This window comes from Lonchura striata, chromosome 4 (genome assembly GCF_046129695.1).
Source record: "Lonchura striata isolate bLonStr1 chromosome 4, bLonStr1.mat, whole genome shotgun sequence".
In the NCBI taxonomy this organism is placed as follows: Eukaryota; Metazoa; Chordata; class Aves; order Passeriformes; family Estrildidae; genus Lonchura; species Lonchura striata.
In genome coordinates this window covers 9,060,247-9,077,423 of record NC_134606.1, presented here as the reverse complement: position 1 = coordinate 9,077,423, position 17,177 = coordinate 9,060,247, and the positions used below count along the sequence as shown (strand labels likewise).

The window sequence follows — 17,177 nt, the reverse complement described above, 5'->3', positions numbered from 1 at the left end:
CTGCTCTGTCTGGCACTGGCCACCAGGCTCTCCCCGCTCACAAGCCCACCTCTGCATCGCCCCACTGCCCTTGCCCCAAGCAGGACTTCACCTCCTGTCTCTACACCCCCCTGCCCTAGGCAGTGCTGCTTCTTTGCCCCACACAACCCACACTGGCCCCAGCATCTGGAAGGCTTTGGCCTTCAGGATTATTTCCCCCCAAATCAATGACTCCAGTACAATAAAAAAAAGCACTTGTGATTGATCAATCCAATCATTTTATTTTCACCCGTTAAGAGAACCCTCTGCCTACCAGCAGAGTTCAACATAGAGGGGCAAACAGACTTGAATACAATTAAATACAGGAAAAATTGAACTATATACAACAAGACAGACATCTACTTTATATAAAGATCTTTTCATTTTCTATGAGTTCTTGCCAATGTGAAATATTGCTGGAACTTAAATATATCAGACTTATTTTTTCCCCTTAAAGAAAAAAGCATGGAATGAATTTCTATTTTTTTCCCTATGTACTGAGACATAATATTCTCTTTGAGATGCACAAAATTTGTGGCACTTCACAGGGTACACAAAGCTAAAAACTCTTTGTTATCGTTTATGATATCTAAATTTCAATTAGATCTGTTAATTGAGACACTAACTCTAAAGTGTTATTTACATGGAGGAAGTTGTGCAAAATCATTTAGGCCATGGCTAGCAGACTGTGAAAGATGCATGGTTAAGTGACTCACCCTCATCCTCAGCAGTAATCCCTTAAATCCTCTTCTGACTGTTCCTTTCACACAGCAGCCAACCCAGGAATCAGCCATAATATTTTTTTCTTTGTTAAGCTACTGGGACAAAGTAGCTTCTGTGACCCCTGTGGGTCTCTACAATTTTAATGTTGGGCTGCTTCTCCTCATGTAATTAATGCTTTAAGCATCAAATCTCTGCTTTTGGGACACAACTGCAGCCATCACTGTCACCACAGTATCCTGAGACAGCTGTAGTCCTTGCTTGTAGTTTGTCTTACCCATGGGAGCACAGAGGAACCATCTGTGTGTAGCTCTGTAGGAGTCACCCTATTGCCACAATAAAGAAACTTCATATTCCTGTTAATAGCACTGAACCAAAGCCAGCCCAAACCAGGGTGGGGAAGGTACTGCATTTCTTCAGGCAGCCTTTATATAACAAAACTCCCTATTACTATATCTAGAAACATAGTAATTAAAAAAAAAAAAAAAAGTCAACTTTGGGTTGCAAGGCAGCTCGAAACAGCTAATTTAGAAGAGCTTCTTTAATTAAAGGCTCCCTACAGATAAGGTCAGGTTAGCAAAGACACTTGTGATACCAACACTAACTAAACACACCCTTCAGTTGTGCTGCACCAGGGCACAGAATGGTTCTTATAATGGTTTCTATAAGCAACCAACTGCAGAGAGGTGGACAAGTTTAATTCTGGAGTTTTTCATAGATGCACCTACCACAGCTGTGGATCATAAAAACCACTGATTTCAATCATCTTGTCTACATCAACCTGTTTCTATCAGCTCACCCTGGATTCCAGATCAGCTTGGACATTTTAGCTCTAAGTTTAAAATAGACATTTAGAACTCAGTCCTGAGCAAAAAGCGATTGGGTAAGAGTGCATAAACTGGTGTACTCCTGCCTTCTCAGCTAGAGGATTTGTCTTTCCTAGGAGATATATCTGACTTCTTTTTTAAACTGCATAAAAAAACCTGGACAACCCTCAAGGCAAAGGGAGATTAAACTCTTCTCTAACTGGCTGTCAACATTGTTACTAAGCAGTTTTTAAAGCCTGCACTCCATAATGGCAGTACAGTTATTTAATTTTCAACCCTATTCACCAGGCTACATCCAGTCGGGTATCAGTGTAACAACAAGCAAAGAACAACAGCAAAGAGAACACACTGAACTTAAAGCACTACACTGAGATCAGCTGATAGAGAAAGAAGATCTGTAGGTAGTTTGGTATTCAGCATACAGATGAATTTGCTTCTTGTTCTTCACTAGGAAGCCTACAGAAGACTGTATTATCGACAGTTATTAGGAGAGAGTGTTACAGCACAAGTAAACTCAAGAGACCATCTCATGTGGGAAAATAAACTCAGCGTTGGGATTAAAATACAGGAATTCTTCACAGTTGAAACAATCAAGGAATTATTTTCACATTGTGCATGCTGCAATGTGTCTGTGTACTTGGGATCTCATGGAGTTCATAAAAACATCTGCATGTTCAAATCTTCTGCTCAAAACACTTGACTGCTGATTAACAGCAGCTTACTTTATTGCATAACCTTTGTTGTCAATTTAAGACTGATTTATGAAAAAAACACCCTTCAGTACAGTACTCACTCTACTTGGGCAAAGATGATATGCAAGAAAGCAAGAGTCATGAGCTTCTTACAGAATGAAAAAAGGCATAATAAAATTGTGAACTGCTAATCTGCCTTCTGAAAGGAAACTATTCCATATCTGTATGTGAAGGCAGGAATAATTAATAAGAGTAAAAAAACCCAAAATATTCACACTCCCTCATTTCAGCATCAAAGAAAGTAGAAGGAAATGGATTAACTGCTTCCTTCATAGTCTAGGTTGCTGATCTAGTTTAGACACAGTCATAGATGTAGCATGATAACCAGAAACGTAACAAGAAGCAACATGGACCATAAAAAAGCTGTCTACATACGTTCAAGTTGGTCTCCAAAAAAACCAGTTTTATTTGGATTTGTGCACAACCTGCTGCTCTTTAAATCTTCAGAGCACTGAAAATATAACATTTCCCCCAAAATCCAGTTGAGTCTGTCCTGAGAAATAAAGTACTCATATATAAATGGGATGATACTGTCTGTGAGTGAGTTTCTTCCTGCAGGTTGGGCAAGAGTTGGCATTCCTAAGGGAGTCACGGAGGCACTGACTGCAGAAGACATGGCCACATTTTGTTGACACAATCAGTCGTCCACTTTGCACAATCTAGAAGAAAGCACAACAGGCATTAGAAGTAAAGAATTCAACTTTGCTGGTCTACTGCCATCACACAGAGGACTTAGAATAGTAAGGAACCTGAAGATCTTCCAGTGCCATCCTGCCAAGGGTTCCTCCCTCTACTCCCACCACTAAGAAGTGACTTAGACTGATAAGTTATTATGAGCTTCAAGCCAGCTCTCTGTAACATCCCACATCAGCCAAATGAGTTGTACGCTCCCCCTCTGGCCCCTTCTCCCTCACACAGCATATAAAGGATGACAGCATGTGGATCCTTACCTCTGAGTAGACATCCATGCAAATTGGACAGCTAACAGTACCCGACGGCCTTGTGGTACAGTAAACAGAAGAAGAAAAAACATGCAGCCATTAATTTCACTGCACATCAAGGGTTACCCACACACAAAATGTCATGTCACCATCTGAGTGCACCATGATGCATTTCTTCTCAAGATTCCTGTGTACCTTTAACTCCTCAGTTTGTGGCATGTAATAACAAGATTGTGTCTCTCTGTCCTAAAGGAAAGATTTTTCCCTAGGGGGATGATGCACTCAGTCACCATGGTCTAGCACAAGAACTCACAGCAGTCTCTTGTTCTGTTCAGCACTAATCTCCAACAGCTCATCAATGACAGCTCTGTAAAAAAAGCACTGAGTTGTGCCTTGGAAACGAGTCATTCTAGAAAGGGAAGAGGCTGTCAGAAGTTCCAAAATCCCCTGCTCTAAATTAGCAACAGCCCAGTGACATAGGCATTCCAAGAACTCCTCCTTATAAAATGTAGGTCAGGAGCACACTAACACAAGGAAATACTCAACCCTAAATTTCCCGTTCCAAGGCAGAAAGACCAACTCAGTGTCTGTTACTGAGCTGTGGTTACACACGAGCCTCTGCTGCCTTCAGCCTCCACGACAGCAGTACTGCACGCACACTTAGCAACAGACACAGCTCGGCTGCCTAGGGAACGTGTCCCAGCCCAAGGGCTGAATAGTATCAGCTAGCAGAAACAAAAGAGCTTCCTGAAACTTTTCTTTACAAACTCATCTCTAGTTTAAACCTTCAGAACTCTTTACCTAAATGCTTGGCTTTCTTGTGTCACTGCCCATGCTGAACCACAGTTTGTAATTTATTAATTAAACAGGCACAGAAAGCATGAGATGGCCTTTAACCCATTATCTTAAATTCAAGGAGGGAGCACTACATCTACCCCTAGTTTCATCTACAGAATTTAACGCCACTAATTCTCCCATTTTTACTCCTCAAATTCTTGAGGCACCAGCTATAATACTTCAGTAACAAATTCCAATTGATGATAATCTTAGAAGGATTAAGAGTCCAACACTACAGATGGCTCTGGCAATCCCCAGCACCAGGAAGGACTCTTTTGTCAATGTTAAATGTTGCAGCACTGAGTTCTTTCAGCCTTACCTACACAGACCAGGAAGGTGCAATCTTTAAAAAAAGGAGACTGAAGGAATGAACTATTACTTTTTATATTATCCAATCAGTGGTATTTGTACCCTGAAGTACTTAACAACCAATATTTAAACATTTACAACTTCACTGGCAAAGCACATTATGGATTAGAATAACATAGGAATTTTTGGTGGCATATTTATGACCTGGCACCCAAAAGCTACATATACAAGTTGTCTCCTACACTGCCTTTCAGTAATCCAAAAGGTTCAAAGCACATCAGCTTCATTTAACCCTGTATGTCCCCTGTTCCTCACAAAAAAAAAATCCAAAAAACCCCAAAAAAAAACTTTAGAAGAAGTTTATACCACAATTCTTATATCCTTCTGATGCCTTAGACAGGCTACCTAGAAGACAGGCTAGAGAAAGTTGAAAGAATAAAGTGGGTATTTATTAAAAGGCCTTCAAAGGATATACCTTGGGCAGTACAAAGCCTCACAGAGGCCACACCCAAGATGGACAGCAGTCACAAGTTTCTCAGCTGGATGTAAGTTTGGTCTGTTTGCATATCAGAGGTTAATTGTCCAATTATAGTTTCAGGTAATAAAGTCACATTTCCCCAGTTTGCTCCCCCCCCCCCCCCCCCCCGCAATTCATTTTTGTTTACATTTTCCAGGGCCCGAGGCAAATGGGGCAACCTTGGTTCCCAGGCCCAGAAGGATTTAGTCTAACCAAAAAATGGGAAGAAAGTATTCTAACTAGCATTCTATATAGCCTTCAAAGTTATACACTAAAATGCAGTACAAAAAATACAAAAGCTAAAAACTTGAAGGCATCACTTCAACTTGCTGAGTCACGTAGACACTGGATTTTATTTCCTCAGCCTAACACACTGAAGCATGATTTACTTTCTCTGCAGTATGGGGTCTTTACTGACTCAAACAGCAAGATTCCCATCCCAGATGCAAACGTATCAGTGCTCCATGACATCCATGGGACAGAACAAAAACTGACCATAGGAGCATGACCTCCAGCATCACCTTGCAAATATACCTTGGGGAAGCACAGTGGTTCCTTTGAGAAAGGCAGCAACTGGCACAGTATGTAAAAAAGCAGGGAAAGCATGGTTTTACTGGAATTTGCCAGTCTGATGCCTGCCAGTCTTGTGATACAAACCTCATGGACACTAGCAGAAGTATTTTATATCTAATGCAACTACTGGAGCTTTGTAGGAAAATGAAGTACAACAGAGGAGCTCTGGCCTGTGACTAATTTCCACTTCCTTGCCATACCCCACACTCATCTTTAAGGCCGTGTACAAAGCTGTAGATTTGTTTTGGGCTGGTTTTTCATCCTAAAGTGAAAATGGTATCATTTGACTATCATGCCACGTAGGATGCTATATACTCATTAAAGGAGGAAACTGAGTAAGTGAAGGCTTCAAAGGAAGTCAGGTGATAACAAATACAACTCAGTCCTGTCTGTCTCAAAAGAAGCACAACTCCATGTTTGGTACCTCACGAGGCATACGTACTTGGAACTTGCAGTTTCCTCTTCCAGTGGTCCCAGTTCTCGAGATGCTTTATCAGCCACATACACATCATTATCTCTTGTTTCATCTTCATCATCACTACTCAGTACACAGCTGTCTGCCTGTCGTTGGCTTCTTAGTCTCAGATTTCTCCTTTGTCGTTGGTTCTCTGTAAATTAATTTTGTTAAGTTTGCTATACTATTATCTATCTCTGGAACTATCCTTGAAATGCAAGATTAGATCATATTCAGCTGGGTTAAAAGCAGTCTTAAACAAGCTAAATAAATATTAAGGCTGAATATGTTTAGACACTGAATATTCTGCTACATACTGACACAAATAATTTGATCTATTCACCCTACAAACAGCTAAAATTTAATCTCAAAGATCCTCAGTGTCACACTGAGGAATTCCATGTAATTACACTACCTGTGAATTAATCTCCACTATAAAGAGAAGACACTTCTCCCAATCCTTACTGACAGAAACTGCTACAATCCTATGTTGAGGAACTGCAACAATTGCTATGATCTGGAAGAGAGAGGACTGAACACAAGTTTATCTCTGCAACTCCGGTATCCATGTAGAAATAAGCTACTAAACAATAAAATTACACAAAAAGGCACAAAATTAAAACCACTTCCTGCCCAAGTGCTCAGCTACAACTTTTACTGTAAGCATTTTTCACTTACTCTTGCTTCATTCAGAGTACAGAACAGATTACGCTTTAGATAAGCAGCTGACAACATAATAATGCATCTCCAATAATGTAATTAGAACTGTCTTAAAGATGTAATAGATTAACTTCTTTAGACCTGTATTTTAACATCTAAAGTAGAAAAAAAAGTTAATATTTCTCACTGCAAAATTTGAGGCATGGTAGTGATTTGTGCTCATAGTATGAATTAGTCTTTCTTTAGTTCCTTTACTGCAATACAAGTTAAACCAAACATCTGACTCTTTTTTTCATTCGCAACCAATATTCTAGTGCTAATTAAAATTATTGTCAACTTGGGGCTTAAAGAAATTTTGTCTTTAGAAATTAAGATAAAGTATTTAGAGCAGCTTTTGATGTATTTTATTTCAGATACTTTCTACAAGCTCTGATACTAACTAAAAAACAGAGACTGGATTAACTCTATAAGGCACTGGCCAATGCTTTAACCATGTCCTTGGTCTTTCACAGTTTCAATAAATGCTGCTCAAATTCATTGGAAAAGGCAAACAAAAAATAATAATTATTACATTTAGGAGAATTCCATTATCAATTTTATTGAAATGTCAACTCACCTTCAACAATCTTGCATCAATACACATGGGAAGGGAGAGAAAAGAAAATACAATTAGACTTTGTTGCGCACCCCTGGTCCTACATACAAAGATGAGCTAGGCACAGAAGTTCCAACAAAACAAGTTAAGAATGATAGGCTATTACTCTTACTTTGATTAGGACTATTAAAAGTAGTATATTAAATGATTCACTGTAAACAACTACGTGGATGCTGATGGTTCTGCTCCCACTGCTCCAACTTTTCAAACCACCTGAACCCACTCCTCCCTGCTCCCCCATTTCAGTTCCATGGTTTAGGGTTTCAGGTAATTCTTTCTCCTCAGTACTGATGTCTGTAAACACTTCATATTACAGCAGCTGCTGAAGAAAAGAAACCCAATCCCCAACCTGCTCTTGGTGGAACTGGAGCAGGGTAAGTGCAAATTCTGTTGTTAAGTTTGAGGCCCTTCCTTTGCAAAGGCTCAGGAATAACTCCAGCAAGAAATACTCCCTATGCTATTCCTGTTGATTGTTTCTGCTTGGCACAGCAGCAGTGGGATCCCAAAACTGAGGGAATAAACAACACTGTCAGCTGGATCAAAGACTATTCTAGCTTTCAAAAGAGCAGAAAAATATAAGGTTTTTAAAAGACTTCTGGGAGTATTAACCTGAACTTATCTTACCAACTCTTTTTTTTCTTGGCTTTTCCTTCAAATCATTGGCCTATAGGGGTATTAGAAAAAATTCTTCACCAAGAGTTGTCAAGCACTGCAAGGGACTGCCCAGGGCAGCCCAGTGGCATTGGCCTGAAATTACCCCTGGAACTATTTCCAAGATAAAAGTTGTGGTGCTTATGGACATAGCTTGGTTGTGGACTTTGGTGGTGCTGGGTGAAAGGCTGGACTTGATCTTAGAGGTCCTTTCCAACCCAACAATTCTGATTCTATCTTTGCTATATCTGGAAAAAATTCAACTATCAACTGCATCTCTAAGTAATGTTACATTATTTATGACTGATCTATATAAACTCCATGTTCCAGAGCAAAATGTTATTTTATACTACCCTATCACTAACTGCAAGTACACCTCCAGAGCAGCTTCTTTGTTATCTGTAACACAGGCCCTTCAGGCCCTGACAAGCCAAATACGAACTTAAAACTTACCCTTAAAGTCAGATCCTATCAGGCAACACATGAGAAAATTAATTTGACTACAGTATTTAGTCAAGTGTGCTATTCACTACTTACCACAATGGAATCATTATGAGTTAGATCAACGACTACAGGATCAGAAGATTCGCATGTGAGATCTACTACTTCTTCACCAGCTGAAAATCAAAGTTAGAATCGAGGTCAGTGATTGCAGAGGAAGGAAACTGCCTGCCACTGTGTAACAGCCTAAGATTCAACCATCTCCTGTCCATTTTGTCTTCAGGAATGAGTCCAACAGCTTACTCAAGCTTTGCCCTCAGCAATCCACAGAGAGCTTTACCAGCCCTCAGCAAGCTGAAATGCAAAAGAGCAGCTAAGCTCCTCACACAGTTCTGTTGGATGACAACAGCAATAGACAACTCATCTGATGGGAGAATGCTTATCACACAGAAATATAACATGAATCATATAGGATATAATAGTACTGTGCTGTGCATATTCCCTTGAGGGATTTGGCACAATTAATGATAAAAAGTTTTCCTTATCTTCTTCATAACTGGGAGTTTTGAAATTTTGTTTGCCATTCTGTGTAGCGGCAGCTGCTGTAACTCCCATCTCATCTGAATAGACATGCAGATGTTTGAGCAACTCTTGAGGACTTTCTGTGTAACCCATTTATCACTAGTGACAAATGCACTGTAGCTCAGTAACAAACCAAACCAGTTTTCAGTAGGCTTGTTGTTTAGCCATGCCATAGTGTGTGCCACTAGGCACTTCCTAAAATCATGTTTCCCTTCTTCTCCAGTAAACAGCCTAGAAACTGGCAAAAACACATGTTCAGCTGGACCCAAACCCTCCAGAAGCACTTTCTGTTCTTATCACTTCAAAAGAAAGCTTACCACTTTCTTCAAGTTCTATTGGCTCTGCTTCTGAAGCCATTTCAGCAGTAGAAGCCATGAGCCTGCTTCTTTTTCGAGCTTGCCTAGAATTAACTGTTCCTCCACGGCGCTTCCGTTGAGTCTAAGAGAGAACAAAGACTTAGCATTTTCTGTGCAAGCAATATTAACATAGCCCTCAATTTTTCAACACCAATAAAAGCACACAAGGGTACAGAAAACACTCCTGGAATGGCTGTAATAGTCATCAAAAGGTGGTATGGGTTATTCTTACCGGAATCGATTCCAGCGAGGAAAAAACATCAGCCCAGATCCAGATCTCTTACCAGCTGCCTCACCAAGAAAAAGCCTATCATGATGGTTTGCAAATGAGAAACTAGTTCACAGTTTATCAGGTTTTGCTGACATTGTGAGCATTTCTGTACTACTGCTAGCACCTAGAGTGATTAAAAATCTTTACTGAACTTACATGAAAATTCAGTCTACTTATGTCCTGTGTTTTAGCTACAAACTCTTAAAACAGTTTGCAGAAATACAATGGAAAACATCTTTCAAGAATCAGGTTTGCAGTGAGTAGCAAAATACTTACTGTGCTCATAATGTTTCTTGATCTCAAACCACTGAAAATGAGGTACAAACACCACAAAAGTAATGGCAAGGAAGCTACAGCTATAATTTCCTTAGATTCCTTTAGGTAGCTCCCTAATAAAAACTCCAGGTTTCTGAAGATGAGAGGATGATGTTCTTCCAAACCTGTCAAAGAGAAGAGAGAAGGTTACCCATCTGCAATGCTTGTATCTCCAATACCCCTGCTCTAAGATTCCCATTCCTGGGCCACCAGTTTCTGCCCAAAGCCAGAGGGGAGAGAAGTCCCCAAGTTCAGTATGTGAGCCTCAGACACCTGCAACTGGGCCTGAAGCCTCAGTCATTCTCACCTGTGAACTAAACACCTGGAAAAGTGAGTTTGACAGCAAACTAGAATATAAAACATCCCAATGACATTGAACTGAAAAACAACTGAATGATACTCAAGGCAATGTCTGTGGGCAGGAATCAGTGGGAATTTTGTCATCAACAGCCATCTTCAGAGAACCTGAACTCCAGATGAGTGGCTTTCTTCTGCAACCCATCTCCAGATTCCAACAGCTGGGAGCCAAACAGCTTGAGAGGAATTTAAAGCAAGTGAAGCAGAAATTTCAGTTTCAAAATACGTGCTGACATGCAGGAGAATATGAGCACCCTGTAGCTGCCCTGTTACCTGCACATGTGCACGCCCAGCTAACTGCCGAGGAGGAGAGGTGACAAGCATAAAAGCAGCTCTAACTGACAGGGTACTCAAGGTCCCATCTCGGAGCCTGCCTGTGCTACAGTTCCCACCTGTCCAACGCACAGAGCAGAGCTGGGGCTGGGCAAGGGCACAGCAGAAGGACCGGGAAAAGAGCAACTGTGTGTCTTGAGGTGGCTGCACACTCTGGTATCCCCTGTCGTCTGCTCTGTGCTCACATAGGAGACCTGTAGCTTCCAGTTAGACCTGAAAGGGGCGGGGGAAGTAGTGGAGTTATTTTGGTGCCTGTGTTCAAAAACACAGAGATAAGAGTCTGGATTTCTCCCAGCTTTCGGTTTTCTTTCTCCAGAGAGAGAGAATAGAGTTTTTCCTTGTGTTTTTAGCTAGTTTCTTGTTCCTTAGCTGAGGCAGTAAGTTTTTTCCTGGGACTGTGGCTTCTTCTTGTGGAAATGTTCAGCTTTTCTCTGGTGCAGAACATTAGAACATTGCCCGGGGACCCCCTGCTGCCGAGCCACACCTAGAGAAAGGACTCTGAATCTATCATTTCTTCAGAGCAGCAAGAGGTTTTATTATTCAACATTATTCACTCCTTTTTTCATGCCTGTGACCAATCTGATTGTTAAATAAACAGGTTGGTTTTTTTTTTTTTCACTTTCTCCAAGAGCATTCCTTTTGAACCTGTGGGGGACAGGTTGCTAAATCCAGCCTTTTATTAGGGGAGACACCCTTTCAGGACGTTTCCTCCTAAATTTGTCCAAAACCAGGACACTATTTTAAACAAGAACTGCTAACTGTCTTCAGAGCTGACTGATTTTTGCCACAAAGACCAGCACAGACTCTGTAGTCTATTCCCAGATGGGGAAACATATGAACACACAATGGGATGGAACAGCACTGGTAGTCAATGCTAGCCTTCAATTAAAGGAAACCTGACTGATCTTTTTCCGCTTCAACTTACTCCATTTCTTAAATCACTTTAAGAGACCTGTTAACACTGAACTGTGACATTATTAAAACAAAACATGCTTGATAAAAATGCTTGCACTCAATTTGGTACTTATTATGAAGCCCAAAGATATATTTATGTAGTTTCAAGTAACACAATATACCATTCATCAAATTTCTTACATTTTTTCATTTTAAAACCAGTACAAAAGCCAAAATGAAAGTCAATATGCCTTTTTTTTCCCCCTCAGTTGAACTACATATGCCAATCTTAATGCTTAGTGAGTCCATGGGCACAACAGATCTCATTTTCAGAACTATTATGTGTAACACCCACTCCCAAGATATTTTTAGAAATCTAAATTGACATGCTCAAATTTCTGGTAGATAAGAAATAGCCTTATGTTGTCACCTGGGATGTTGAAGGACTCAGGCTACCAGAGAAGGTAGAGTGACTTCAGTCTCTTGCTTCCTCAATGCAGGACTCACCTGTACAATCATTTCCTTAACATTTTGTGTCCAGGTAATGAGAATTCTCTTTTTAACACTTCATCCCACTGTTCTTAAGGCCTAGATTTCATTTCACTTGCTAAGAAAGAAAGCTCTGTGAGCTTTATCAACATTCTTGGGAACATCCTATTTTACTCACTTTACTGAGTTTCTGGGATAGGAGCCAAGAACTTTTAAAACCGGACCATGACAAATGCTGCAATCGTACAAAAACCCAACCAAAGAAAAAACAGAAGAACGGTGAGACATTTTCTAGTGCTTTACAAGTTCCTAGTTCCATATGACTATTATTCATGGATTTGGAGTTTTCAGGAGACCGGGGAAGAGAGAGGGGAAGGAGGATGATGAGGCATGAGGGATGGAGTCAAGGGAGAGAACCATCCCTAAACCTTACATATCTGCTCTTTCAAAATAATTGCTTCAAGACAAGTTACCATCTTCGTTGACCAGCTACAAATGAAATGAAAAATTACTTAGGTAAACCACTTTTGGGCACACAGCAAGAGGATGAACAAGAGTGAGCAACACACAAGGTATACTAAGAAGTTAGGCCATTAGATTATTTGTAAATCATCAAGAAAGCCAAGACACGTTTTCCTCGATTGTCGTCAAATATTGAATTGGAAAAAATATCTGGACATTAAAAAGCTGGGAAAGGTTAGTCAGTGCACACACCTGAGAAATATAAAGAAATGAACTTTATATAAGCTTATTTTAAATTACAAGTTGTCAGAACTGTTTTTAAATAGAATCTTTCAGCACAACAACATTGACATATCTGCAGTGCTGAAAGACAGCAAAAAAATAAGCCTATTGTATTCATAAGGCAGCACGGGTTTGAATGTAAAATACCCACAAAGTTTCACAACTTGTGCTTTTCAGACTTAATACTGAATACAACCCAGTGCAATGGTATATTTAGAAAGGGTTAAAAACCTTGCAGGGAACACTTCTGATGGCTCCAAACAAAAACTTGCACAGATTCTCCTTGGCTGTGAGTGGCTTAAATGCCTAAGAAGAGCATAACAGAAGAAAAAAATTAAGCCAACCAACCAACCAAGCTGAATTTTAAAGTTATGGTGAAAACAGAAATAACACACAATATAAGACATATTAAGACCTTCCTATCCACTTTAAATACTCAGATGCTTCTTTATCCAGACACAAAAGAACAGATTATTTACAGGATTACTGTAATGTTTGTGAACATAGGATTACTGTGAAATGTCTCAGAGGATCTCATATCAACCCTCATTGCAGTGGAGGACAGAACCACCTTTTGATACAAGTGACAGAGCACACCTTTGCTATTTAAATGGTTTAGTTTTCAGAATCTTAGAACACTGACAACTGGGTTTCTTTATAATTAATGCAGAGAGTACATAAAAGGCACAAATGTTCCTTCAGGCTCAATGCCTCTTCAGAAGTTGCTTCTGAAGAATTGAGAACAGACAGTCACAGGGAAGCTCATCACTGTAAAACTACCACAAATCATCACCAGTAGGTTCATCAATATCAACATGGCTCATCTCAGGAGAGTCCTGTTTACTAAGAAAATCAGACTGCTGGAATTTATTAAGACTATGGAAAGAGTCTTACGATCCAGTAACATTTTTGCTTTTTAAGAGCAAATCTTTTCTGTGGGCATATAGATATCCACATGCTATTGGCTTACTTGGGAAACCTCACTGAACATCAACTGCCCAAATATTTTGAAAACAAAGCAGAATTCATTTTCTTAAATACACCATAGATCATGTTTAGTAATTTACAGGAATAGTGTATACACATTGCACATTAAGAGATACACTCATCTGGAAGGATTCCTTAAAAAATTTCAAAACTGCAGGACCACTTAATAACATAGTTTGTTAAACAGGACTAGACAGTTAATGGGCTATATATATATATATATATATATATATATATATATATATAGCATATAACACTCTTCTTCCAGCAGTCACTATGAAACCACCCAGCACCAAGACTCCCAGGAGTTGTTAATATAAGGAATTACTGCAGCAACCTCCCCTCTTCAACACAAAGACATCCAGTAACCTCACTCACAGCTTTGGCTGCAGTTATCTGTGAGATTCTAGCAAAATACATGCAGACATCAATTTGAAATTCTAAAGTTATGACTTCTGAAGAAGTAAAAAGACTCTTCTTTGTGTAAAAACTTAGCAAGCCAAAAAATACTTTTAACTTTTACAGACTTTCTACTGCTTCACTGCAGGACAGTACAGAACCAGAAAAGGCCACTCCCCTTCCTGTCCTATGCAGAGTTCTGCACATGCAGTTATTGTTCCTAAACAGTGCTGATCTCAGAACAAGTAACATTTCAAAGACTATAAGTACCAACTTTTCTCTGTACTTGACAAAAAAGGTCAAGCTATTTAAATTAACAATGTTTATACTAGGAGTGATAACTGCTGTTATTCATCATTTAAGTCTCTCTTTTTTTTTCCCCTCTACAAAAAAAATCAACATTTTCACTCAGTATAAGCTGAGCTAATTAAACATGTTGGAATTACCACTCAAAACCAATTCATTCTCTAGAATACTGAAAACTTTTCTTGCACCACTCTCAAAATGAAATCTTGGTCTCCCACGTGAATGGAGGCAAATTGTCTGAAGCAAGAGATAGACATTTCCCCTGTCTCACTAACACAAACAAAACTTAAGTTCGTATTTATCCTAAACATGACAAATACACTAAAGTAGCTACTTAAAGAAATCAATAATGCCAGTCCAAACATTGGGAATGTGCAAGGCACAGCTGACAAGACAATTATATGTTGAATTTGTCAAAATGGGATATCTGAATGATGCCTTAAGTTTTAGTTTTATATTTTCAGATCCCGTACTGGATTAGTGTTTAACTCTGAACTTTCATATAGACTGTTAGTAAGCTCTCATCACAGTTTGGTCTGACAAAACAATCCTTCCAGGCCTGAAAACCAAGGTTACCATCACAGCCTCATACCTGAAAAGTATAAACAAATGTAAATTGGGGGTAAGTAAACCGGGGGAATGTCACTTCATTACCCGAAGCTGTAATTGGACAATTAACCCCTGATATGCAAGGAGACCAAACAAGTATCTGCCTGAAAAACTCGTGACTGTAGTCCATCTTGCTTGTAGCCTCTGCGAGGCTCTTGCACTGCCCAAGGTGTATCTGTTAAGAGCCTTTAATAAATTCCCACTTTATTCTCTAACTCTGTCTAGCCCCTGTTCTAGGCAGCCAGTCCAAGACATCACCATGCCTTTAAGACTTTGCTTCTCATTTCTACTCCAGATGTCTTTTTGTACCCCCAACAACAGGAAGCACTGTATCAAAGATGCATCTGCATAACAACATTTTTGTCCTCTGAAGATGCACATACCAGGCACAAAGTGCTAGTCTTTTTTTTTTTTTTTTTACCGCGGAGAACACTAATTTTTCACTCTTCTAAACCTTCCTATCCTGTATTTCCAGTACTTTTAAAGACACTCTCATTTTCTCAAACTGCTGTGAAAAAAGAAACTGAGTCTCTGTTACCCAAATTAGGTAAAACGTTCCCATACTAAGAGACCTTGTGAGAGGCACCATAAAAAGAGTAAAGATGAGAAATAACCAGCTTATAAACAGAAACACACCAGTCTGCCTGTTTTAAGCAGGCAGTTACACCTACAGACAAATATGACATGTTCATAAATAACATAAAAAACCCAAAAAGGTTCCAAAAACAACCAAGAAATCCCCCAAACCCACCCACAGAACAAAACAACACACTGAACCTTTTCATCGGCCGTATGTCTTATTCCAGACAGAGCAAAGAAAAATGGATACTGGCCAGAAGTAAAGCTCAGTGCTCCTACTTGCACAAGTTTCTCCGAGAGACGCCACAACTCACTTTCAATAATCTCAAAAACAGAATAAAGCAAAAAAAAGAAAAAAAAATAGTAGAGTCTTTCCACATCCTGTAATAAAGTGCAGGTGCGGGCTGAGGCAGGCGAGGAACATTCCCCCCCACTCCTACTGTCACACAAAATGGGAGGGCAGAGCGACAACTTCATGCAGCTACATCCACCGAGCCCCGGCCGCTCCTCCGGAGAACAGACCCGTCCTGCGGGGCAGGAGCGGCGACAGCCCGGCCCTGCCCGCACCTCGGCTACGGCCGCCCGCGCCCCGGGCCGGGCAGGGAGGAGCGGCCCCGGAGCGCCCGACCGGGCCGAGCAGGGCGGCCCCGCCACGCGGCTCTCGGCAGCGGCTGCGGGGGAGCCGCTCGGACCGGGCCGCACCCGGGGAAGGGGCTCGGGCACCGTCCTCAGGCCGGAGCGGGGGCGGCGCCGGCCCAGCCCCGCGCACCGGCAGGAACGGCCGCATCTCCTCCGCTCCCCCCACTGCGGCCGGGAACGGCTGCTTCCCCTTCCGCTTCCCCTTCCTCTCCCTCACCTGCCGCCCCGGACCGTCGGGCAAGCGGGAGGGACGGACCCGGCAGCGCCGCTCCCCCCACCCGGCCGAGCCCCCGGCCCGCCGCGCTCACCTCAGAGCCGGCCGGCAGCGGCCCACGGCAGCGCCCGCCCCCGCACGCTTACCATTGGCTGAGCTGCGGCCTCGCGCCCGCCGAGTGGCCGACGCGCACGTCAATCAAATAGCGGTTAGACGGGCGGCCCCACCTCCTCTGCTGCCGCGGGGCGTGCTGGGAGCTGTAGTTCCGCGCGGGCGTGGGGCCTAAGCGGGGCTGTAGAGGCCCGCTGAGTTTTCTCGCCACCCCTCGGGAAAGGTCTCCTGGTCCTCGGGTTAGTTCGAGCCTGACAGACCCCGAAAGGGGCGGCCGGAGCCAGACCGTGCTTTTGCTGTGTTCTCTGGAGCTGTTGTACCTGGAGGTGGAGTGTGCGTGAGCTTTGGGGTGGGGTTCCCTGACCCCCTCCCCCCCCCCGCCTTCCCCTTCCCCCTCCCCGTTTTCTGGAAACGTTTCGCAGAATGTCAGATTCGTGGAGTCAATTAGGTCGGGAGAGATCTTCGAGATCATCAATGCCAACTGATGACTGAATACCACCATGTCAACCAGAGTGTTATAAACTGCTCGTGCAGAAGGAACACTTAATAGAGCTGTGTGGTGGTTACTGCACCTTGTAACAATCCAATTCCTTCAGAAACATTGTGCAGCTTTTATACCGAGGGCGAAAACCAACAC

The 17,177-nt window shown here is 41.6% G+C and overlaps 1 protein-coding gene across 1 annotated transcript; it reads right to left on the bottom strand.

Annotated features, from left to right (window-relative positions):
* Positions 1-234: 234 nt before the first annotated feature.
* RNF4 (ring finger protein 4) lies at positions 235-16,177 on the bottom strand. The gene is given in 9 exon segments (XM_077782724.1): positions 235-2,976; positions 3,268-3,316; positions 5,937-6,102; positions 7,225-7,234; positions 8,452-8,531; positions 9,255-9,375; positions 9,841-10,004; positions 15,891-15,936; positions 15,938-16,177. Coding segments are annotated over 9 exon segments (849 nt in total). The 5' UTR covers positions 16,001-16,177; the 3' UTR covers positions 235-2,826.
* Between the last annotated feature and the right edge of the window lie 1,000 nt (positions 16,178-17,177).